Source organism: Dipodomys merriami, unplaced genomic scaffold, assembly GCF_024711535.1.
Source record: "Dipodomys merriami isolate MVZ:Mamm:240054 unplaced genomic scaffold, mDipMer1.0.p SCAF_25, whole genome shotgun sequence".
NCBI classification, from domain to species: Eukaryota; Metazoa; Chordata; class Mammalia; order Rodentia; family Heteromyidae; genus Dipodomys; species Dipodomys merriami.
Window position 1 is genome coordinate 6,908,280 of NW_027203937.1, and position 24,536 is coordinate 6,932,815.

The window sequence follows — 24,536 nt, forward strand, 5'->3', positions numbered from 1 at the left end:
CATGCTCACAGCTTTATAGATCCATAAATGGGGAACATTATACTGATTGTGGAGTCCCTAATTTCTCTACAAGCTTACTGTTTGTCTGGCAGCACACTATGTATTAAAAATAATTTATGTTCATGTGTCATCTGCCTCGACTACACTACTATTTTTCTGGGCTTATGTAATCATATTGTTCATTTGCTTGGACAAAAATACCTGTAGGAAAACCTTGGTATCAAAACTCAGATGACAGTGGAACAAGAGATATCTTTACCCAAATCTCTACCTATTTTTTTACACCATGCTATGGACCTATAGAATTTCAAATACAACCATCATATGCAATCATCATATTTTCTGAATATGTTCCTTTCTCAAACAAGATAATTTATTTATTGAATTTTATCTTTAAAATGTGCTTTAAATGATATACTCTATCTGGATATAAAACAAAGCCTCTTATTACTAATAAGAATAATAATTATGAACTATATCAAAAGAGATATTTCCTACCATTAACAATAAATTAAAAAAATAATAACAAACATCCTAATAACTGCCTTCAAATTTCAAATGGCTTAATCTCAATGATAAAATAAAAAAAAGTTTGTTCTTTTCACTTTGGGTATTCTCATCACTGTCCATCACTGTAAATTGTGATGATGAACTGAGTGAATCTATATTTACTATTGATAACATTTCTTGAGTTAGTTTTCTCACAGATGTGACTACCAAAGGCATCTCATGGCAGCAAGGACAGGGTCAAACTTGGCCTGACATTCTGGCCATCTGACTATAGTCCAGTATACCTGCTGGCTCTACCTACTTTATTTTGATTCAACCAAGAAAACTGACCATAGAGATTGATGATCTAAGTTTACCTTTATAGTGAATTTATCCACAATCATTCATATAGCTTTTGAAGGTTTAGTGGTGCCTTAAAAATAGATGACCAAAATAGAGATTTCTCTAGAAAGCTTACAAATCAAACATGTGTGTGTGCATGCATGTGCATGGACATATGTGTGCACACATGTTATGATAGATGTATTGAATTCAGTATTTCATTCTGTTAACTCATCCATGTCAGGATCATTGATTAAATGAAATCAGATTGAATTTGATGACAGGCCTTAAACCTCATGAAACAAATAGGAAATAAGAAATAGGAAATAATACAAACAAATAGGAAATAATAATAATACCAGAAGTAGCTTCTGGTACAAGAAAGAGCATGCAGAGGTTTATCAGATTCTTGCTATAATCCTGTCATAGGAAGCAGGGTAGATTATCAGCAAGTTGTTTGCTTAAATCAGTTTTCTTCCTTGTACAATGAACTGAATACCCCTCTGCCAATATTTATTTTAGGCACTAGTAATATAATGTGAGCAGAACAATTTTTGATGATTCAGTAAATCACATATAAGTAATTTTAATATTAATGATCATTATGAACTTCATTAGTATAATATCGCTTAGTACACATGAAAAAAAAAAGAATGTTTTGAGTCCCCGCTCCCCTTAGGATTAGACATTATTACAGCAATGAAATAATGAAATAGGATTGTGAGTTAAGGAAACTCTTGATTCCTTTTAAAAAGAGTGATTAGAAGTGAATTTACAGGAATTACAAAGTTAACTAGAGATAAATTCCTGTTATAGAAAGAAGAACCTGGAAATGGCGTAGAATGCCAAATCTTGGCTCCTTGAGCAAATTGTTTCATTTCCCTGTACCTTCTTTTCTGATGTGACAAAAATGCCTCTAAGATCTATCCCTTTTAACTCTATATTCTGGAATTTTATGAAATGCCCTTGAGAGAAGCACTACCATTAGCTGTAATTTGGAATGCGAGACAAATAAATTTTCTCTACCTTCAGTCAAATTACCTTGGACGGGTACAGAATGTATCAGCATTGTCTAGAAGCCCAAAGAAAAGAAAAGCAGTTTAGCCTCTGGGTTTGGAGAGCTCTCCTGTGGTTCATTTTGAGCTCTCCTGTGGTTCATTTTGGGCCTGAAAGACCAACTGCTTAAGAAAGGTGATGCGAAAATCCTAGTCCATAGAGTAATAATAATAATAATAATAAAGGGAATTCAGTATGTCTCGTTAAGAACAGAACTTGTATCTCTAGTTTTCTGCAGCACTGCACCAAAAAGCATTCTCAATAGCTCCTTCAATACTTGTTAATATGCCAAAATACACATTGATAATAAATGTGTCAGCTAATATATGTTACTGAACATAATATACAGGATATAACCTCATTTTCCCTTATTTTCAGCAAAACCAAGGCAAATGTCCAGCCCAGAATTGTGCAGTGGAAGCCCCTGCTTGGATGCCTGTCCACCACTGTACTGTAAGTTTGATTATTCCAATATTGACTAGATTAAATAGGAATGTTTTTATATGTTGGGAAATTTTTACTGCAATGAATGAGAGTACTGATTGAAATTCTGGAGGAGAGCAAACCTTTTGCAAGGAGAAAATGTCTTTTCAGAAAGCTGTGATTAGGTGATTAGGGATTCGATGTATTTTTTTTTCAGTCAGGATAACTTGCAAAGGATTTCTCTAAATGGGTTATTGATGAGTTCAGTCTGGATGGGCATTAAAATGAATATATTTGTACATACGTTTTTCTGAATAGCTGCATATTCAGCAATATTTGATCTTAGATGTCTTAGAGCAGGATACTTTCTCTTCTCTCACTGTTTTGCGGATTTCCTAGCAGCAATGAGTAAACAGATTTGCAATTTTCAAGTCTTCCTGTGTAATAATAGTCGCTGTGTTTGAATGTTACCTTCTACAAGAGAATTTTCAAGTGCCTTAGAAATAAACAAGTACTTTGTCATGATCCTTGTGTCACAGTTGGGAGACTTCAATTCAAAGGGAATAAGAATAATACATCATATGCACAGGATACAATAGATGCTGGGTATACCCTACTACTCTCCCCCACCCCACTCTACTAGACTGTGGAGTGAAGTAAATGAAGAAGGGCTGATTTGCATGATATTTTCCCAAACATGCATGGCTTGATAGAGATAAAAATGCTTCTTCGGGGAATTGTATGTGCTCTAACTGACAATTTGCCTGTCAGGGATTAATGTGTGTGAGATGGGGACCTGAAATTAGAAAGCTTCTTTTAGGGCATTCTCCTCATTTGACCCTCCCTGTAGGCACTGTAAAAGTGATGTGTGGAGCTTCTTAAATATCTGCATCCCTTCTCAAGGTACAAGCTGCTGGAAGGTGCAGATGAGCTGCCATGGTATGCCTTCTGACTGTGTTCTAAAGAAATGGGCTTAGGAGAGGCTCCTTTTTCATTCAGATCTTGTGAAAATATTCCTTGGTTTTTATTTATCTGTGTGGAAGGAGAAGTTAGGAACACCTTTACTGAGGGAGATGCTGCTCCTGGATTTTGGAGGGATTCCTGCAGTGCAGAGGCATTCTAGACTTGCCAAAGACTTGAATAAAAATGTCACACTTTTGTGAGCAGATGGTCAGAGGGGGGTGTGTGCTAAGGGACTTTGTTGATGCCAGAGAAAGGATGAGTTTTTAATAATTCTATTTCTTTATTAATTTCTCCTTTTATTGTCTCCCTGATGATATTATCTTGCTAATACTGTCATAGGCCTATTTCTCCAAGGAAGCCATTGGCTCTTTAAGGTCAGAGTGTACAGATGTAGTGTAAAGTCCTGTGCAGGGTAGGAACATTATGACTAAAGGCTTAATTTTGAATCTTCAATATGTTGATTTCCTCAGTGCATGATTTGAGTATGGATTTATAGATTGTTTTGTAGTCTCACATTTCTTTGCAAAGAGAATAGTAATCCTATTTGACCTTCTTGGATTGTGCTTCCGTTTCTGAGTCAGGATAACTTGCAAAGGATTTCTGTAAATGGGATATTGAAGAGTTTGAGTTATATTGTCATTATAATGAATATATTTCACATATATTTTTCTGAATAGCTGCAAAATGAGCAATATTTGATTTCAGTTCAACCCATCTATAATTTTCCTCTCACAGAGTACTGCAAAATGTCGATTTTGAAAAATTTTGTTTTCAAACTACATAAAATTTGGTAATTCCATTCAATTATGTCTTGTACTATACAGATTGCAAGTGATATGAACAAGAGCAGAGGCAATATTTTTGGTTTTAAACAAAAGCAAATATCTCCATACATAGTGACAGTGTGATTTTTGATTAGTAGGTGGTCCTCTATTACACTTAGGACTTCCACCCAAAATAAAAGGACCTTGAAATTTAGTTATCTGTGTAGTCTTAGTATAAGTTGATGAATGATTACAATCATCTTTGGGATCATTGAATATAATTCACCATTAATTATTATTTCATTATCTCAAAGAGAACTCTTCTGAGATCTCTAGGGTCCCTCGATTGAATATTCTTATTATAGCATCTTCATCACTATACAGAGGTAGTACAACACACTTCAGATTCTTCCTGAAGATGACAAATCACATATGCCAGCATTAAAATCTGTTTCTCAGATTTAAGTTTTGTGGTCAAATGACAGCACCAGAAAGTGTTTCTTCTCATTTTCTTTCACCTGCTATGGAGAAAACATGTTCTGGAGTGTCTATATGATGTATAATTGTTTACTCCTCTGCAGGCTACTCCCAATCTATTGATGTGGGCTCCCAGTGCCATAGTTAGACTATATGAGACGTTCCTGGCCATTGCTGATTGATCCAGGGTTTCAGAGATAGATGGATTCTTGCTTCTAGAAATCTAAAATTTGTCCTGGAGACGTACTGAATGAATTAGTAGTCATCAGTTTCATGAATGACAATATTTAAAAAAAATCTCTGACTTCAGAAATGCAGTTTTACTAACTGAAATCTCTGATTCTATGAAAAGATACTAATAACCTTTGGATAATCTTTAAGCTACTCTTCCCTCACACTATTTTGGTGTGTGTGTGTGTGTGTGTGTGTGTGTGTGTGTGTGTGTGTGTGTGTGTGTGTGTGTGTCTTATTATTAGCAAGCAAACCAAAAAAGAAAAAATTCAACTTATGTATCCAGATAGACTCAATAAATGGAGTCTCTATTCTCCCTCCTTAAGGCTAATTAATGAGTAGTCTGATAAAAAAAACTATTCAGAACACTGAGATTTTGATAAATTATTCTATTCCAAATATCTGACTGTTTACAACACTTGAATACATAGAAATGACCAAATAATAATTTGGTAATGACTTCATTTGCAACCTAGAAGATAGGTAGTTAACATGCACATATTTATTTAACAAAGACTGCATATAATATGTAAAGTCATCCTGACATTAGTTTTCATATTCTTGTCCCTCAGAGAATAATGAAAATCATAGCTTCATGTGTTTAAGAAAATGTCTCTACTGTCTCAAATCCTCCAAGGACAGAATCAGATTATAAATAAATCTATATATTCGCATGTGCATTATAAATGGATAATCTCTATTATCTTTGCACAATTATCAATTTCAGTTGTTTCTCCCCTTTTCCCCCTGCCCTATTTTGTTCTTTAGTGTTCTGTTCCACAATGGTTATAGTTGGGCTTCATTACTTCTTTTTAAATAAGAATCTTAGTCTTCAGGTGTGCATTTGCCAAAAGTTCATTTTAAGTGCAGAACATTTACCACTGGCTTTCCTAAGAAGTTGTCTTTCTCTAAATTGCTTTGCAAATGCCTGTCACCAGTTGCATATTGGCTTATAAATGGATTCTGTTCGTATTGGTTCAGCATCAGCCTGGATGTTCTTTTTATTGGCACTCACCTATGTAGTAAGGGTAGGAAAGGTTATTTTAAAAGACTTTTTCCTTTTCATCAGGACTATAATGTACAGATTGGAGATGAAGCTGAAAAGAAATTTTACTTTCAATAATTATATAGAAACATATATACTTATACCTCCTGAATAACTGTAAATGAAATATCTTTCATTGTGAGAAGTGTGGCAGTTTGTTTATCTCTCATTGTATGGCTACATTAAGCATGAAAATGATAGCCATTCTTTCTCCTGCAATTGAAATTTAATTGGTTTTTATGCTTCATTGATTAATATGACCACAGGAGTTATTTGAGCCTTTGCTACTTAGAAACAATTGTGAAAAGGCCCACAGGTTCTGGAACTCAGGAGAAAATAGGTAGATTTCTGAATATCAAGTGAACTAGATTAAGAATTAGCTTTTGGCACGTGTATGTATGTGTGTGTGTGTGTGTGTGTGTGTGTGTGTGTGTGTGTGTGTGTGTGTGTAAGTGAAGTAAGTTAGGCTTAGAGAATCAAAAGGCTCTTGCTTTCTTTCATATGTGGCAGTTAGATCTAAATTATAAACCCTTATGAAAATATACAGGGTCACATGCTAAAACATATTGTTTAAAGTATTGTATATGTATATGGTGTGAAATGGTATAAATCTTTGAACAACTAACTTAACAGGATGGGTACCAAGAAGCTGAAAAGTGTTTTCCAGAGCTTGGAGGCCATAGGCACATATGAATGGAGAGAGAGAGTGAGTGAGTGAATACAGCCGTATTTTCTATGTATATATGTGATAATTTAACTAGATAATTTGAAAAGACAGGTGAGGTTGGGAGAGAGGGGGGGAGTGATGGAAGGGATGACATTGTCTATGATGTACTCAAAAATTGGTATGTTGAATTGAAACATCTTTGTACAACTATTTAAAAATCATAGAAAGAATAAAGAAAAACCTCCAAAATAAGGACATTGGACCTCGCTGTGAGGGGCTTGAGTGGGTACTGCATTTCAGGGTAGGAAAATAGCTCTCTAGATCCAGCAGAATGACTATTGCTTATACATGGATTTGATCAATGTAAGGAATACCATAAATCCAATCTTCAATAGACATTACTTTGAGATGGCAGTAATGTAATTTTATTGATTAGACATATAATATGTAAATATACATGATTTGATTGGAATAATTTATTTCTCCACACATTTACATACCCTTGGAAATAAATTAATAATGCTATGAAAGGAGTTTTTAAGAGCTAAGTTAAATAAAATCTCTGCTGTTATGGAGCTTGTGAAATTTGAATCTTTATCTATTGATATGTAATAATATGCTATTACATAATACATTACAGAACATATATTATTTTTTGGGGGGGGTCCGGTTGTGGGTCCTGAACTCTGGGCCTGGGCACTGTCCCTCAGCTCTTCAGCTCAAGGCTAGCGCTCTACCACTTGAGCCACAGCGCCACTTCCGGCTTTTTTTCTTTTTGCTTATGTGGTGCTGAGGAATCGAACCCAGGGTCTCAGGCATGCAAGGCAAGTGCTCTACCACTGTGCCACCTTCCCAGCCCCCAGAACATACATTATTATTATGTAATAATCATTCCTCCATAAATATGTGAAATACTCCTAAAACTCATATAAACATTAACAAATGTTTATGAACTTTGAAAACATTAAGTCTCTTCTACTCATTCTAGAAGCTTTTGCTGAACACATGTTGTGAGTTGTAACTGGCTCTTGGATTTCTCAATAATTAGTGCACAACTGAATGTAATATGTAATATTAATTATACTTGGTAGTGCATTCTATAATAATGGTTTGTATAAAGAGCTATGAATTTTCAGAAAGTTACCTTAGCATGAATTTTGGAAGACACAGATGCAATATTTGAGTTAAGAGGTACAAGTTTTAGAAATGAGTAAGATTTCTTCCACATTGCTGTATGACCTTGAACAATTTATCTCTCTGAATTTAGGCACATAACAGGATATTTTAAGATTTACATAAATTAATACATAGCTAATCCTAGCAATAGTATTTGAAAGAGGACAGGTCTTTCCAGAATGAAGAGAATAGGGAAGGATGTGTTGGTGAGAAAAACACAAAAACAAGCAAAAACTCACGATTAATTTAGGGCTACATATGCAGATTTATTGAGGAGGAGCCCTTTTTATCAAAAAAGGGAAAAGAAAAGGGTCTAGGAATTAATACATGACTTTTAGCCTTTTGAAAGCAAAAACTGCAATTCTTGAGAAAGAAACTGCTCTCTGATATGCAGGAACTGGTGGTAGAAGAGTGTCACTGTAAGGAGATGTTTGTATTCTAAGTAGCATGAACAGGGATTCAGGGCCAGGTACTCCTTTTGATTCAGAACTATTTTAACATTTCCTATTATGTCTTTCTAGATTATGAAAGCAATTTTTCTCTTTTATGAGAAATCAATAAAACAGATGCTCCTCATAGAAACCAGAGAAGATGTTCTTTTAAAGTGTTAATTGTTTCAGCATGTTCTCCTAGACTGCCTTACATTATACACAGTTAGGATCATTCACCCTAATTGAAACCAGTTAATGCAATGTGTACAAGCTATTCTGTAAGAGTGCTAAAAGCTCTCTTCTCTTACAATTCTACTTCCACATGTTTTTTTTCAGTGTGCATTGTGTTACATAATTTTGTATGCAACCCACATAAATACACAGACCATGGCATTCAAAAATACCTAACACAATCATGAATCAGGTTGTGTGTGCTTTCCAGGTGATTCCAGAGGTCTTGTGGACACTGGGCTAAATCTAATGCTTGAAAATTATACTCACAATGGATTTAATGGGGTATTGTCTTTCCAAAGAGCAGATAATTATTTTTACTTTTTAAGACAACATCTTCATACTATCAGCAGTCTTCTTATAGAATGAAGTCTGAACATTGTCAGATGAGCATAGTTTTACAGAATGATAGAAAAGTGTAGAGCACAGGATCTCACATTGTTGGGCACTGGGATTAGAGTGTGTCTGGCAGTATGAGTGGAGGCCATGGAAACTGAAAAGAATCAGGAGAGGAAATTATCCCAGAAAAAGCATAATGTACTTGAAGAAATATGAGTGGTGTGGGATGGCTCTGGTCCCAATTTTGCTGTAGTCAAGGGTTCTAAATCAGGGAAAATATAAGGAAGATGAGATTGGTACAATGGGTAATCATTCTTTTTCTTCTTTTCTGGCCTTTATGAAACCTTACTCTTGCACCAATTTCCTCCATAGCTTTTGAAAGTCTGCTGGAAACCACTGGACTCATAGAGAATAATTTTGTCACATTGCTCCAGAAAGGGAACTTAGATTACTTATTGAAGGGATCCTGGTTGGTAAGAATGATTAAAGGGCAATCCCAGTGAGCACACAGAAAGCCACAAGACAAATAGAACAGTCACGGAAGTACCTCGTGTCCCCTAGGTGAAGAGATAGAAGAAGCAAGTACTGAGACTGTTGTCAGGACTTCAGACATCAAATAGAATTGTAGATAATTGTGACAAACCAAAGGCAGGCCCACAGTAAAACTGAAGTTAGCAGTTTGTTTAGTGATCCAGGTTCCTTTTTCTATATTTTCCCTGGAATTCTCTCAGTATACAACTCGACTGATTTTTGTACCTTCAGTATTCATATGCCCTCTCCTTTCTTTTCCCTCCCTTCACTCCCTTTCCTCCCTCCCTCCCTCCCCTCCACTCATCCCTCTCCTTTCATCCCTCCCTCCCTTCCCTCCCTCCTTTCCCTCCTTCCCTCCCTTCCCTCCCTCCCTTCCTTCCTTCCCTCCTTTTCCCTCCTTCTCTCCCTTCCCTACCTCTTTTCCCTTCCTTCCCTCCCTCTCTCCCTCTCTCCCTCCCTCCCTCCCTCCCTCCTTCCCTCCCCCCTCCCTCCCTCCTTCCCTCCCTCCCTCCCTCCCTTCCTCCTTCCTTCCTTCCTTCTTTCCTTCTTTCCTTCCTCCTCTCTCACTCTGTTATTCAGCCAAAGATATTTATGACATTCTTCCTATGCTCTTTACAATTTTTGTTTGTTGCTGTTGTTTTCCATTCGTGTATTTTTTAATCTCATCATTTTTGCTGAGATATAATTTATAGATGTGGTAAATCACCATTTAAAGAGCACAATTCAATGATTTATTTCATCCACAGTTATAAAACTATCTACTACAATTAATTTTAGATCATTGTATGACCCTTAAACTGTACACAAATTAGAAGACATTTCTCATTCATCCTCCTTTACCCCACAAAAACCACTGATCTACTTTCTATAGACTTTCCCTGTTCTAGATATTTTCCATAAAGAGAATTAATAAGCAGACTTTAGTGACTGATTGATTTCACTTAGGATATGTGTTCTGGGTAAATCTATGTTATTACATGTATTGGTTCTTCATTACTTTTCTGTCGGCTATGGAACTTGAACTCAGGGCCTGGACCATGTGTCTGAGCCTCTTTGTGCTCAAGGCTAGCATTCAGCCACTTGAGCTATAGCACTACTTCCAGTTTTTGAGTGCTTAATTGGAGATAAGAGTCTCACAAGGACTTTTTCTGCCCAGGCTGGCTTCAAATTGGGATCATATCTCTGCTTCTTGGGAAGCTAAGATTATAGGCATGAACCACGAGTGCCTAGCCATTATTTTTTCATTGTATTCATTTCATTGTATTCATTGTATCAATATATCAAGTTTTTCCATCCATCAGCTGAAAAATATTTGAATTGCTTACACTTCTAGGTATTAATAGTAAAACTACCATGAATATTATTGTGTGAGTTTTTGAATGGCATGTTTTCTGTTCTGTTAGGCAAGTACCTAAGAACAAAATTGCTGGGTCACATGACAACTCTATTATGTTTGACATTTCAAGGAACTACCAAACTGTTTTCAAAAGTAGTCACACTTTTTTTTATTGTCAAAGTGATGTACAGAGAGATTACAGTTACATAGGAAAAGTAATAAGTACAGTTCTTGTCAAACTTGTTACCCCTTCCCTCATTTTTCTACTTTCCTTCCCCCCTCCCCATCCCCAAGTTGTACAGACCATTTCAAGCATATTGTTTTGTGTGTATTACTGTGGCTTTGGTTCTTTGTCTCACCAATCTGTTGCTCCCCTTCCCTTGCCTAATTCAAATAAACGTATTACAATAGCAGGGAACCAGAATCAAACACAGTGACAACAGGGGTATACCATACTAAAGAAACAAGAGATCACATCGTACATTAAAAACAACAGCAACCAAGAAAAACCTCTTGTGTCCATGTATTGGAGTTCATTTTGCTTAGCATCATCTTATATGGTCATAGGCACATAGCTGTTGAGTTATTCTGCTCATCTGTTAGGATTATCCTAGACATATACTAGTTATTGCAAATAAGGGAAACCATGGGATCTTTGTTTCTTTGGGTATAGCTTACTTCACTTAATATGATTTTTTTTCCCCAAATCTTTCCATTTCCTTACAAATACTTCAACCAGAAACATTTTATATTCTTACCAGTAACACATATAAAAATTTCAGTTACTCAACATTCTCACCAACACTTATTACTATCTATATTTTTTATTGTAGTCATCAAAATAGGTGTGAAGAGATAACTCATTTTGTTCTTGATTTGCATTATATAGCAATTAGTGATATTGAAATAGCTTTCATATACTTATTGCCTATTTTCTTAGCTTCATTGAAGAAATGTCTATTCAAAGTCCTTCTCTGTTTCTAATTTCTTTTTTTCTTAAATTTCAAGATTTCTAAGATGTCTTTATTATAGTTTGTGTGCCAGAAATATTAGTTAAGAGAAATTAACAATTTCAAGGAGCTAAAGATTAACACCTTGCCATCCATTTAATAATTGTTCTAATCCCCAAGTCTATAAACCTCTCAATGAATGAACATTCTTTTTAAGTTTTTTAAAAAAAAATATTGTAAAGGTAATGTACAGAGGGGTTACAGTTACATAAGTATGGTAATGAGTATATTTCTTGTTTAACATTGTTATTCCCTCTCTCATTTCCTCCCATTTTCCCCACACTACCCTCCCCCCAAATTGTAAAGTTCATTTCCAACATAGTCTTGTATTGCTGTTACATTGGTTCACTCTCTGTCCTTTGCCTAACCATTTTGTTATTCTCCTTCCCTTCCCCAAATTAAATAAATGTATATACAAGACACAGGTTACCAAAATCAAAGAAAGTGACAACAGGGGATAAACCAAAAGGGAAAAAAAATAACTTCATGCAATACAAAAAAATCCAAACAATTTCTTTAATGAGTTATGACTTCTTTATATTTTCTGGATAGTTATCTCTTCATTTATATGACTTGCTGCTATTTTATCTCATTTTCTGTATTGGCTTATTCATAGTGTCATCTTAAGTACAAAGATGTTAAATTCTGATGAAGTCTAATTGATCTTTTTTTGTCCCTTTTAGTGACATCCTTGCATAACCCAAATTCACAAAGATTCACTCTCATGTTGTCTTGTGGGAGTTTTGTAGTCTTAGTGCTTACATTTAGGACTAACATCCATTTTCAGTTGATTTGTGTATGTGGTACATTGTGGAATTCTGGAATCATTTGTTGAAAGGTAAATTTTTTCCCTTTGTGTTATCTTTGCACTCTTGTTAAAAATCAATTAATGATATGTGTATTCTATGGACTTTCAGTTGTATTTGGTTGATCTTTATGTCATCAGTCCTAAAGCTCAGTGATGGACATAAACAGAATCATTTAGAAATAATTAGAAGTGTTGGAAGGGACAAAAATCAGTACTCTGATGTTTAAGACAGTACTTACTCTATGATTTTATAATGTTGTCTTCTTAATATTTATAGGGACATATATTTGAACACAATAGACATATGATACCTTTATTTCAAAACATATATATATATCTGTAATGAACATGGGTATATTACTATCTAACTTGTTAGAAGATGGAGATAATTAAAGCAAGTGCATGCAGATTCAAGGGATGGCATAACTAAAACCTGCCGCCTTAGCAGCCATGAGAAATGGCAGCCTGTGATGAGGAAGGAAACAAGCGGTAAAGGCCAGGATAGGCTTTTAAACTGTAGGAGGTAACTTGGCATATCAACAGCTTTATATATTTTCATCAACATTCATAAATATTTTTCATGAGTCACCATGGTCAAAATTATAATTATTCCCAAAGCTTCTCTTGGAAGAAGGCATCAGAATTACCAGTGCTGACAAATGTACAACCTGTTTAAGCATATATAAATTCCCAGGATAATGGGTTGTTCTCTTCCCAGCCTATAAGGGAGTCACTGGGTTGAATTTTTTTGTGAAGTAATGGTACTGAAAAAAAGTGAGACTGATGGCAAAAGGGGGAATCATGGTGGTGTGCTTAAGGACATTTGTTTTAGGTGGGAGTCTGTCACTGACTAGCAATACACAGGTATAGATTGGCATATGTAGGGTTTTCAATGTATATTAACATTATTCCTATTGAACGTTTTCATCCATTACGAAGAAGAGAGCATTGCATTACAATGAGGACATGAGATTTCGAGTTTAGCAGAACTTGTAGAAATCTTTCTCTTACTAGCCTTATGATCTTGAGCAAACATTTCAATATCTCTGTGCCTCACTTTTTCCTTTGTGAAAGAAAAATAACAATCAACACTTACCTTACAATTATTCTCTAAGCTGGAGATAATAGATACATATACCTGAATCAGTTTCTGGCAGACAGTAACCACTCACTGCATGCTAATTGTGTCATGACATTATTATCAGTAGTGGAGAACTCACAATGTGATTATAGTTTAACACTTTTGCTGACTCTCAAAGGTATTTGAACAATGAACTTTCTAAGAACTTAGTCTAAAAATTTATTCATATTAAATTTTATAAAATCTCTTAATTCAATGTATCTTTTATATCCTTAACTTATCTCAAATAGTGTAAGGTAAATTTGAAAATGCAGTTTTAACTTACTTAAAGTTAACTTAAGAAAAAAAGGATAAAGATTTGAATTTCTTTTTTTTTTTTTTGCTTGTGATTTGTTTTATAGTTTTTATGTCTTTGAAAGTCTTTTCTGAATTCAGAACCATTACTGTATTTGTTTTGGCTACTTGACTTTCTGCAAAGTATTTTAGAAGAATGAATTCCAGCCCTGGGAGTTGAAACCAAATTTGGAAACATGATAGGTTTCGTTTTAGAGTACTAAGTCCAGTGCAATTATGATGGAATACTTTCCTTGAAATGAAGTGAATTTCTGTTTTATGAACTCACTGTCTGGGTGTTTCTCTTTAGCTATCGTCTTCTCTTTTATTTGGTGTTATTACATCTCTGTGGAACAAACAGACACTGTCAGGTGCTTTTGGTTTGGTATTGATGGTTATTCATAGACACAACTACAGATGTAGGAAAATAAATGACAGCTCTTCCAAGTGAATAATTCCGCTTAAAGGCTCTCACTACATATTTCTCCTTTCCTGTGAAAGATTTGGAAAAAATTATATTACGTGAAGTAAGCCAAGCCCAAAGAAACATAGGTCCCATGGTTTCCCTTATTTGCAATATCCAGTATATGTATGAGTCAAGCAGAAAAGGTCAGATAAGGTGATGTTAGGAAAATGAACCCTAAGATATGTATTTAAATGTTTTTTTTTTCTGGGGCTGGGAAGGTGGCTCAGTGGTAGAGCACTTGCCTTGCTTGCCTGAGGCCCTGGGTTTGATTCCTCAGCACCACATAAGCAAAAAGAAAAAAGCCGGAAGTGGCACTGTGGCTCAAGTGGTAGAGCACTAGCCTTGAGCTGAATAGCTGAGGGACAGCCCCCAGGCCCAGAGTTCAGGCCCCATGACCGGACCCCGCCCAAAAAATGTTTTTTTTTCTTTCATGCATTTGTTTCTAACGCATTTATAAGATTCTTTCTTTGTTGCTTTGTATGTCCCTCCCCCACAATATAACCCCTGCTTTCACTGTATTTGATGTCGGTATAATTTATGGAGGGGAAGGGGAAAAACAAGTCGTTTAAATAAGGATACAGGTGGACCCGTTGCAACAATGAGAAGTACAAGTTGTCATGTCGAAAACGAACTTTCCAACTTTGGTGGGGGGGTTGGGTGGGGGGGGCGGGGGGAGGCTGGGAAGGGATGGGAAGGGGAAACAAAGGAGGAGGCTACAATGCTTGATAAGAAATGTACTCATTATCTTGCCCATGTAATTATAACCCCTCTGTACAGTATTTTCACAATAAAAAATAAATAAAAAAAGAATTTTTTTCTACAACAATATCCATAACATTAGAATTTAAATGAGAGACCATACAAATGAATGAAAGTGTATTTTTAATAGGATTATAAACCTTTACAATGATTTCTTCTTTGTGATTTTTATACTTAAATTAAAAGCAGGAAAATGCTAAAACAGAGATAGTCTTTAAATCCCTGCATTAATAAAGCAAATATAAACTCTCTTGTTGCTACTTATCTGACTTTTCGTTCTGTCTTGTGTATGGTTCTCAAGCTCTGCTCAGTCTTGCCTTGCTAGATTTATCCTTAAGTAGTCTTGTCAAAGAAGAGATTCCATAAGGCCATGTCTGTAGCAACAGCCAGATTCTTAGTATCAATACAGAGCAAGAGTCAACATCAAACTTCTCAAAGCAGCCCCAATCTACCCTAGGCCCCTGTGGAATTACACAAAATATTTAGACAAACTCTGGTCTGAAGTAAACCTTTCACAGCACTTGATGCAGAAATGCAACATTAATTACTGCAGTTCTTCAAAGAGGTTCTGATTGGCAGCAGGCAGCCTGGTGCCATGCCTGCCTGGAGAAAAAAAGCCCCTCCCAGGCTGGATTAATGGACTGATGCTCTGGCATCAGCAACAAAAGGTACAATAAATGCATCTAGTCAAAACTCCAAGCTTGATCATAAGTGGAGTGGGTAGAAAAGGAACAGGTTTTATAACAACTGCTTTTCCATTATTGCAATGAGGAAAAATATATACAAACATTTGAATATTTCTCTTGCTGACCCATATATATTTTCAACCAATTCTAAACAAACATCTAATTAAAAAATGAATATCATTCAGGTCTGCATTGGCTAAATCAACCTGCCTGTGTGAAAGAAATAAATATGCTAATTGATCTTGATGACCATTTTAGTGTACATTTCAGTGAAGTAAAATGTTTGCATAATTTAATATACATGGCTTAATTAAATAAATCTTATAAATACTGCCTCTCAAAAGATGCTGTGTATAGAATCAGCTTATATCTGCAATGGATTTGGTTATATACCATTGTTCTTTAGGTTATGTCAGCATTTTCATTAAAGAGTTGAGCTCTATTTATAACTTGGAAGCAAAAATGCATTCTGGGCTAAAATGGAATATACAAAATCATTGTCCAAAAGCAGTCTTCTAAAGTACACAAAGAATAGAAGTTTATGACACTGAAATCTTGAGGTATGTAGGAAGACCAATGAGAAACCAACAAAGAGTCAGATTTATTCCTGTCCCTGTGCATGAGGCCAAGGCACAGAATCTGGCAAGGAAACAGCTGTGGGAAAGAGTACAATTCTCTTTGTCACCAGGCCAGAGAATTAGGGTTCTTTGGTTATTTTCTTGGTTATACTACTTTCAACACACTGGAACAAGAATAGACTTTTAGTCACTCAGAACTGGGCTAAAATTCTGCTTCCACCATTCACAAAATGGAGAAATGTCTTAATCTCTTTGAATATTTTAGGTGGATTAAATTAGTAGACATATATACAACTCCAAGACAGTGCTCATTACCTTCTCATGATTTGCAGTAATGTTTAGAGCTGTTTGCTTAGTTTTCTTGTTGTCTAGAGTACTTATTCTGAGGGTTCATTTTTAAATGAATAGCTTTTCTTAAACTATATTGCCAAACCTAAAATATTAATTCAAATAAATCATATAACTGATTCCATTACACTTCTCAAAAGGACAAAATCTTGAACAGAGTGTAAGAACAGCTCATCTAAATTTTGAATAAGTGGAAAATTATCAATTTTCTAGCCCTAGTCCCCAGCCTAGGGAAATTCATTTCCTTTTATAGCCTTTTACTGTATAGACAGAATAACCAAAACTATCCCAGTCAACATGAGCAGACCTCTGTGGCTGGGAAGAGCCCTCAGCAAGAAATATGTGGCTTCATGTGGAAGACTGAAAAACATTCATTTTTCAGTCATCTGAGAAAAACACAATTTTAAAGGGGAGGAAAGTTAGATTTCTTCTTCTCAGTACTATTATCTTAGTTTTTACCCATAGTTAATCACCACAACATGTTATTTAAATAGGGGACATCATCTGTTAAGTTCTTACATTATATGTCCATCTTTCATCCCTTCCTCCTTAATTCAACAAATATTTACAAGGTGCCTATTATGTCCCAGGCATTGCTTCAAGCCCTATAAATTTACATAGTAGGAGAAAGCATATATAATCCTGCCATCATGTGGTAAACAGGAATAAATAATTGTATAGGTAAAAATAATGATGCAGCTGTGGTAAGTACTGCAGAGATGATATATAAGGTCCACTGGAAACACACTTGAGGATGCATTGAAGTAGTGAGAGAGGTCAGAGAAGTGTCCTTGAGGCAATGCAGTTAGCTCAAAGTTGCAAAGCAAGACAACTTGGAGACCTTGGAGGGCAGAAGCCAGCCAGAGGAACAGCAGATAGGCAGGTCCCACTGAAAAAGGAAAAGTTCAGTTCTGAGGAACTTATATGAGCATTCTGGCTGGAGTGCAGAGAACAGATTATTGAAGAACATGGTGGGAGACAGGAGTTGGGGAAAATAGAAGCCAGACAATGTTTAGAATTTCACCGAATGATTATAAGTAAATTGGAACAAAAGGGAAAGAATCAGGAAATATGGTCATATGTGAGTTTTGGAATAATCACTCTGTTGGGTATGGAAGAATGGATAGAAAATGTGAAAAATGATGAAGAAACAAATTACCTGTAAAACGTCTATAGAATTCTAGGCAAAAGATAGTGGTAGCATGGATTAGGGTGGTAGTGAAGATGGAGAGATTTGAACAATCTGTGATATTTGCAAACTTTCCAGAACACTGAAATCATAACTTATGGTGGAAAAATGAGTAAAGAGTATCAGAGATAATTCCTACCTCAGTGCTTGCATGACATGTGTCATTAATTTATTCATAAACTGTGGCAAAAGTTAATTATCAGTTGCAGTAGTAGGGAGATTATATTCTGGACAAATAAAGTTTAGGATGAAAAGTAGAGATTTCAAGTTAGTCTATGAAGACAGACAAGAAGGTAGTGTATCAGAAATGCTATATCAAGGAAGCTCTGTTTTGAGTGAAATATGAATATATTTACAAGTTGATGAAGCTGAGAAACCAACTAAGTTAAAGACTGAGAAGGACACAATAGATTATTCAACCAGGAAGTCATAGAAGAGCAGTTTAAATAATGTGATAAGGATTAAAGAGTAAATAAAAGTTTATTATTATGTATATTTTAGCCTAATAAAAGCTTATTATGCATTGAAATGCTAATGGGAGGTATAAAACGAGTTAGAGAGAAGGCCTAATCAATAATGAATATTTCCGGAGAAGATGGAAATACATGAGTCAAAGACTATTATGTTTGGTCTCTGGTATATAAATGCAGATGCATGACAGTGATAGAATGTGATAGAAGGAAATTGAGAGAGTCCAAGTGGTATATCCTCTATTTACTTTGTGAAATACTAGAAGTGAGAGAACTCACTTTCTGAGGGAAAGAGAAGAGATGAGAAGCAGAGTCTAGATCTGGGAACATCTAGTAAGAATTGGGAGGATAAAATGAGCAGAGAAAATAAGACTGCCTAGGATTTCTCTCAATTGCTAATGAAAATGTCATTCTTTGGGGAAAGTGTTTTCTGACCAACCCACTCCACAGCCTGGTTTTGTTTAGAATTTCCCTTTTTCAAATGCAAAAGCCATCTCACCTTGCCCAGCTGTGTGAGGTCTGTGTGTTTCCTGGGGTTTGAACCAGAGCTTAGGTGCTGTCTTTGCTTAGGGCTAGCACTAAATCACTTTTTGCCCTTCAATCAATGTTAAGTTTCATTTGCTTTCCTGCCTGGGCTGGGCTGGAAATCAATACTCAGATCTCAAACTCCTGAGTAGTTAGGATTATGGTTGTGAGCAGTCACTTGGCTTGCCTGTTAGTTTTGTATCATTTTGTCCTTATTTTCTGACTTTTTGTCTAATCTTTGTAACAGAAGAGAGTAAGTCAAGGACAGGGAACAAAGCTCTCAATGTCTAATGGAATGTTATTCCCATAATAAAGATTACTTAGGATTTATCAGAATTGTAAAAAAAAATAAAACAAAACAGATCACAGTGAGAATTTATAGCATTTGATTGTACTTACAGAAAGGATGATACACAAACTAGGGGTTTTCAAACTCATAAGAAGCAAGAAGCTCTGCTCACAACAGCAAAAATGTATTTTATAAATTGTCATGAAGGAAGGAGTTTGACCTTTTCATGATTGGCCATTATATATTATCATCATACTTTTTAAGACATATACAACTTTTGAAAAGACAATATTTGGAAAGAAACATAAAAATATTTGGAAAGTAAAAGACATTGATGCTTATTACTCATTTACATTATGAAAAATTGGTATATTCTTCATTGTTTTATTGCTTCTTATTTCAGTTTACCTTTCACTTTAAAAGAAGACAGAATATTTTGTAATTTAGATTTCCTTGTCACTCTTGTTACAATGCAGCCTATTAAATAATAAATAAACCTATTAAATAGTTAATTGAGGGGCTGGGAAGGTGGCGCAGTGGTAGAGCGCTTGCCTTGCATGCATGAGGCCCTGGGTTCCATTCCTCAGCCCTACATAAGCAAAAAGAAAAAAAGCCAGAAGTGGCGCTGTGGCTCAAGTGGTAGAGTGCTAGGCTTGAGCTGAAGAGCTGAGGGACAGCGCCCAGGCCCAGAGTTCAGGCCCCACGACCAGACCCCCCCCCAAAAAAAAAAAAGTTAATTGAAACAAACTGCTTTATAAAAGAGGGGTCAAATATTCTGAACTTTGGATGATTTGTGACATATGTGTATATTCACATAGTAATGTATACAAGCTACTTACAAGATGCATAGAGCATAGAAAGATTTCTTCAATATCATGCAATTGTTATCATTATTATTTTCTCTGGTTGCTCTGTTTTTATTCAGTCACTCATTTCTCTTCTCCATTTAGGTTTTCTATTATTCTGAAATTACAGACTTTTCTGTAGTATTAATATGGAGTAAGAACAAACTTTTACTACTGTTCTGCAACTATTGTCTCATCTTGTGTTGTATAAGCTATGTACTCTTGAGAACACCAAAAAGATCTTACACAGATTGTCAGAAGTGGAGGAAAACATGACAAGCATGTTTGACTCAGTTACACGATAAACAAACAAACTCAAATTTATTATTGCTGAATACTAGACTGTCTACTACTGATTTACATTATAAATTACATTATTTATCAATAATGGAAAAAGAAGTCAGAATTGTAGAGATCCAGATAGAAATAATAGCACTATAAAAGGGATACACACACAGACAGGTGTGTGTGTTTATGCAACAGATATATATTATATGTATATATGTAATATGTATTTTTCTGTATGTATATGTTATATATATGTATTTGTATATATGTGTACACACACATGTATAAGATTTAATAAAGACTGTCAGAAATGAAGGAAAATTATAACCAAAGAAAACAAGTAACAAGCAGTTACAGTAAAAATAGACTTAAAATTATTTATGAATGCTACTCTTGTACTACTGATTATATATAAAACTACATATAAGTATATATAATTATATTACAAATTATGTATAAACTATATAAGAACTATATATGTAGTTTTGTTATATATAAAGCACTCTGTAGGAAGGTGTTGTATTGAAGCATAGAAGAATACTAACTTTGGAATGATATTTCAAATGCCTGTTAACAGTTGATAATTTGTTTAATCTTTAAAGTTTGCTTACTCAACTTTGTATTTATTACGTAAAGTTTATGAATGAGTTGGCATGGAGTGTCCTTCAAATTGATATAATTAAATTAAGTGAAATTCTCAACACAGTTCCTGGCACAGAATAAATACTTGACATATAAATACTATTCTTAGACTATTTCCTTTCCTTGTTCCTATTTTCAAAATGATATAAGGTTATTTTGAGTGGTTAACAATGTTCGACAAGAAATATACTATCTTATCTATGTATCTTTTTTTTTGGGGGGGTCTGGTCGTGGGGCCTGAACTCTGGGCCTGGGCACTGTCCCTCAGCTCTTCAGCTCAAGGCTAGAGCTCTACCACAGTGCTACTTCTGGCTTTTTTCTTTTTGCTTATTTGGTGCTGCGGAATTGAACCCAGGGCCTCATGCATGCAAGGCAAGTGCCCTACCACTGAGTCACTTTCCCAGCCCAATTATCTATGTATATTTAACCCCTCTGTACATCATCTTGACAATAAATTTAAATTTAAAAACTACTTAAAAATAAAATATATTTCATCATAAGGTAATATTTTCAAAATAAAATTAATTTTTAATAATTGTGGATATGACATCTTATTTTAATTATGTTAATACAGTCATATCATTTGCTACTTTGGAAGAATTCATATTGTTACTTTTTTTTTTTACTGAACCCAAACTTGCCACTCTATAAATTGCTCTGATATTTTGTCTTCCCAAACACAATCTGTTTTCAGCCTATTGAGTCCTTTAAAAGAATGGCATAACCATAGAATTTCATGGTATCTAAATGGCTACAGTAAAGTTACCGTAGTACAAAGACTGCCAAGAAAGAACAGGAAGGAGCCAGATTATGGAAGCTTTAGTGGCTGTACTATAAATGGCACTAATAGTATGAAAAGAAAATGTGGCAAGCTAACAGTAGCAATTTATACAATAATATGGCATACTGGGTAGTCATGGAGACACTACCTGTACCTTTAAGCATTGCACTGGAAATTGGTGTGATTTTTGCACTATGTCCATTGTAGAGCACATACAGATAATTCTCTTATGTCCTCTAGCCACATCTGTTACTTTCATACATGTTTCAAAAAACTTGTGAACCTGGGCTCCTAAATTCAATATGTATGCCTGCCCAGAGAGACCTGAACATGTAATAGCTTAGAGAGTGTTGATAACATAGCATGTTTTATTTGGCTAAAGAAAGAATGAGTAAGGCGTTATTTATTCTATTCAAAATTAGTGAAGCCTCTATATGCAGACACTCTACTGGACACTTACTAAGTGATAGATAAATTTATAGATGCACAAATTCATAAATGCACAAAAAAGTGAACAATTACAATGCTCAATAAATGTTAAGATAATGTTAATACAACAGCAAAAGACAGTAAATTACAAATAAGAACACTAAACAGGTTTGTTTTTTGCACAGAATCAGATGAGCAAAGAACACTTTCTAGTGTTATTATATGCCCTTGAGCTAGTATCTCAGAGTTACCATACTTCTAAAACTAATTTCAGAAGCCCATAAGTAAAGAATTGCATGGGATGATGGACTGCTTTCTTGAGTGAGGATGACACCACGGATTGATGGCAGTCCAAGTAAGCTGCATTACAGAACCAGATTAAGACTGCAAATGCCACCATATATTTCTCACTGATAGAGTGGACAGAGTTGTCATTGTTCCTTTGGATTCTCTTAAGGAATCTTCCATGAGTAAAAAAGTATCCAACATAACCAGAGTCAAATTTCTTTTGTGTGTGTGTGTGTATCCAACATAACCAGAGTCAAATTTCTTTTGTGTGTGTGTGTGTGTGTGTAATTTAACAAGAAACACATTTCAGTTCCTCACAATATTTGCTTATTTGATTAGCTTTGAGAGGCTATCTTAGACATTCAATTAAATACCATTTTGAGAAGAATTTTATTCTTTTAAATTGAAATGTCTCTTGTTCAGTGAAAATACATATATTGAGTGCTGCTATCTACTGAACATTGTAGTTATTAGTTTATTAGTGAGGCCTTCCTTAATGACTCTATGTATAGCACCTATCCTTTTTTGCTTATTCTATTTTTCTCCAGGGCATGTGACATTCTAGATCCAAACTTATTTATTGTTTAACTGTTTTCCACTATAGAGTAAGCTCTATATGGGAAGGGATTTGATACATTTGTTTGCTGTTTTATACTTGGACATATAATAATACCTTATATTAGGTGTTCAGGCAGATGTTGGTTGAATGGATGGGCCTATAAAATGAAGGCAAAAATACCTGCACTGAAGTTAACACAGGATAAAATAACATACTACAGATTAGTCTAGGATTATAATATGTTTTGTTTTATTGTTTCTTAGATTTTATGTAATTGTAGAATGCTGCCAAAGGGATTTTATGAACAGTACAACTTTAATTTCTGGAAACTAGAAATGACATCTCTCTTACACAAAATTGAGTCTATCTCTTCAAATGGAAGCCCAAACTTCATGTCAAGAACTTGTCTAGATCTATAAAACAGAAAAAAAGAACTTGGAATTTTATTTTTCTTTAAAAATTATGTTCTCCACACTTTATTCAAAGTGTCAGTTTTGAACTTGAAGTATGAAATTATATGTACAAGAGTACATTTTTATTTTATTTTTATTATTAATACTTTTTTGTGAAAATATAGTACAGAGGGGTTACAATTACATGAGCAAGGTAATGAGTACATTTCTTATCAAGCATTGTATGATCTTAAACATATTTTAACCTATAAATTTAATGTTGAGTAGAGAGGTTTAGCTTTCCATTTGGTGACATTTAAATTTTGTACTTTTAACTTTGCATCTGATTTTCTTTATATTCCAGCAAAGAAGCTGGAGGGAAAAAATTTAGGAAGGGGAAATTGAATATTTTATTGTCAATTGACTCTGGTAGCATAGGATTTTCAGAGCAGTATATTGGTTTAAAGTTTTTTCCTATCACTCCTCTTAGTTTAGATGTGGCCTCCTACTAGGAAAATATGTTCCAGATGCAACATTATTCTCTTAAGAGAAATTCCCAAGTAGGTCCAAACCCCTAAATCACAACATATTAAAAAATTCCCAAACCTTATAATTTTAAATCATAAACTTTTATTCATGTCATCATTACAGTGACTCTATTATGACTATAATCTTGTAAAGACCTAGTTTCTCCTATTTTGGCTTACTTATATTCAACAAGGTTGAATTACTGAACCTGTACCAGTCATTGCTCTGGGTCTTGGCTTGCAAAGATATGTGATACCTAGTCTTGATAACTTTCTGTTTGCATCAGTGTGGGAGCTCTATGAGTTTCAATATTTGAGCTTATTTTTCTATGCTTTGGCAGTTCACATGACACTAAAATAAATAGAATGAATGAACAGGTGTCTTAATTAGGGTCATTTTTGTATCTCCACTGCTTAATTCAGTATCAGGTACATAATGAAAACTCAGTAGCTGTTAAATGGAAGGTAAATGATGGTGGTCAGGGATTTCTTTCACGCTGGTTTGTGTAACAGTTCAAAGTTAAAGTACATGAGAAGAGAATCTGTGAGTCCCAGTGATCCAAATTAGGCCCTTTAGTGCACATGTATTCATATAGTAACTAGTATAGGAATATTCTAGCCTTGGTAGGCAAATGTGCTAGATATGACTAGTCAGCTAGAGGGTGCTGAGCCTCACCAGAAAAGACCACATTTGGGGCTAACATTTCAAGATATTCTCCAACAGACCATAATTATATTCCTG

At 34.9% G+C, this 24,536-nt stretch overlaps 1 protein-coding gene across 13 annotated transcripts in view; it reads left to right on the forward strand.

Moving 5' to 3' along the window:
- The window catches only part of Dlg2 (discs large MAGUK scaffold protein 2), a 2,075,786-nt gene that overhangs the window by 478,009 nt on the left and 1,573,241 nt on the right, over positions 1-24,536 (forward strand). For all 13 annotated transcript variants that reach the window (XM_070034861.1, XM_070034862.1, XM_070034867.1 and 10 more), the window contains one exon: positions 2,266-2,340. In XM_070034861.1, coding sequence (XP_069890962.1) covers positions 2,266-2,340 — 75 coding nt within the window. The remainder of the gene's footprint in view (positions 1-2,265; positions 2,341-24,536) is intronic.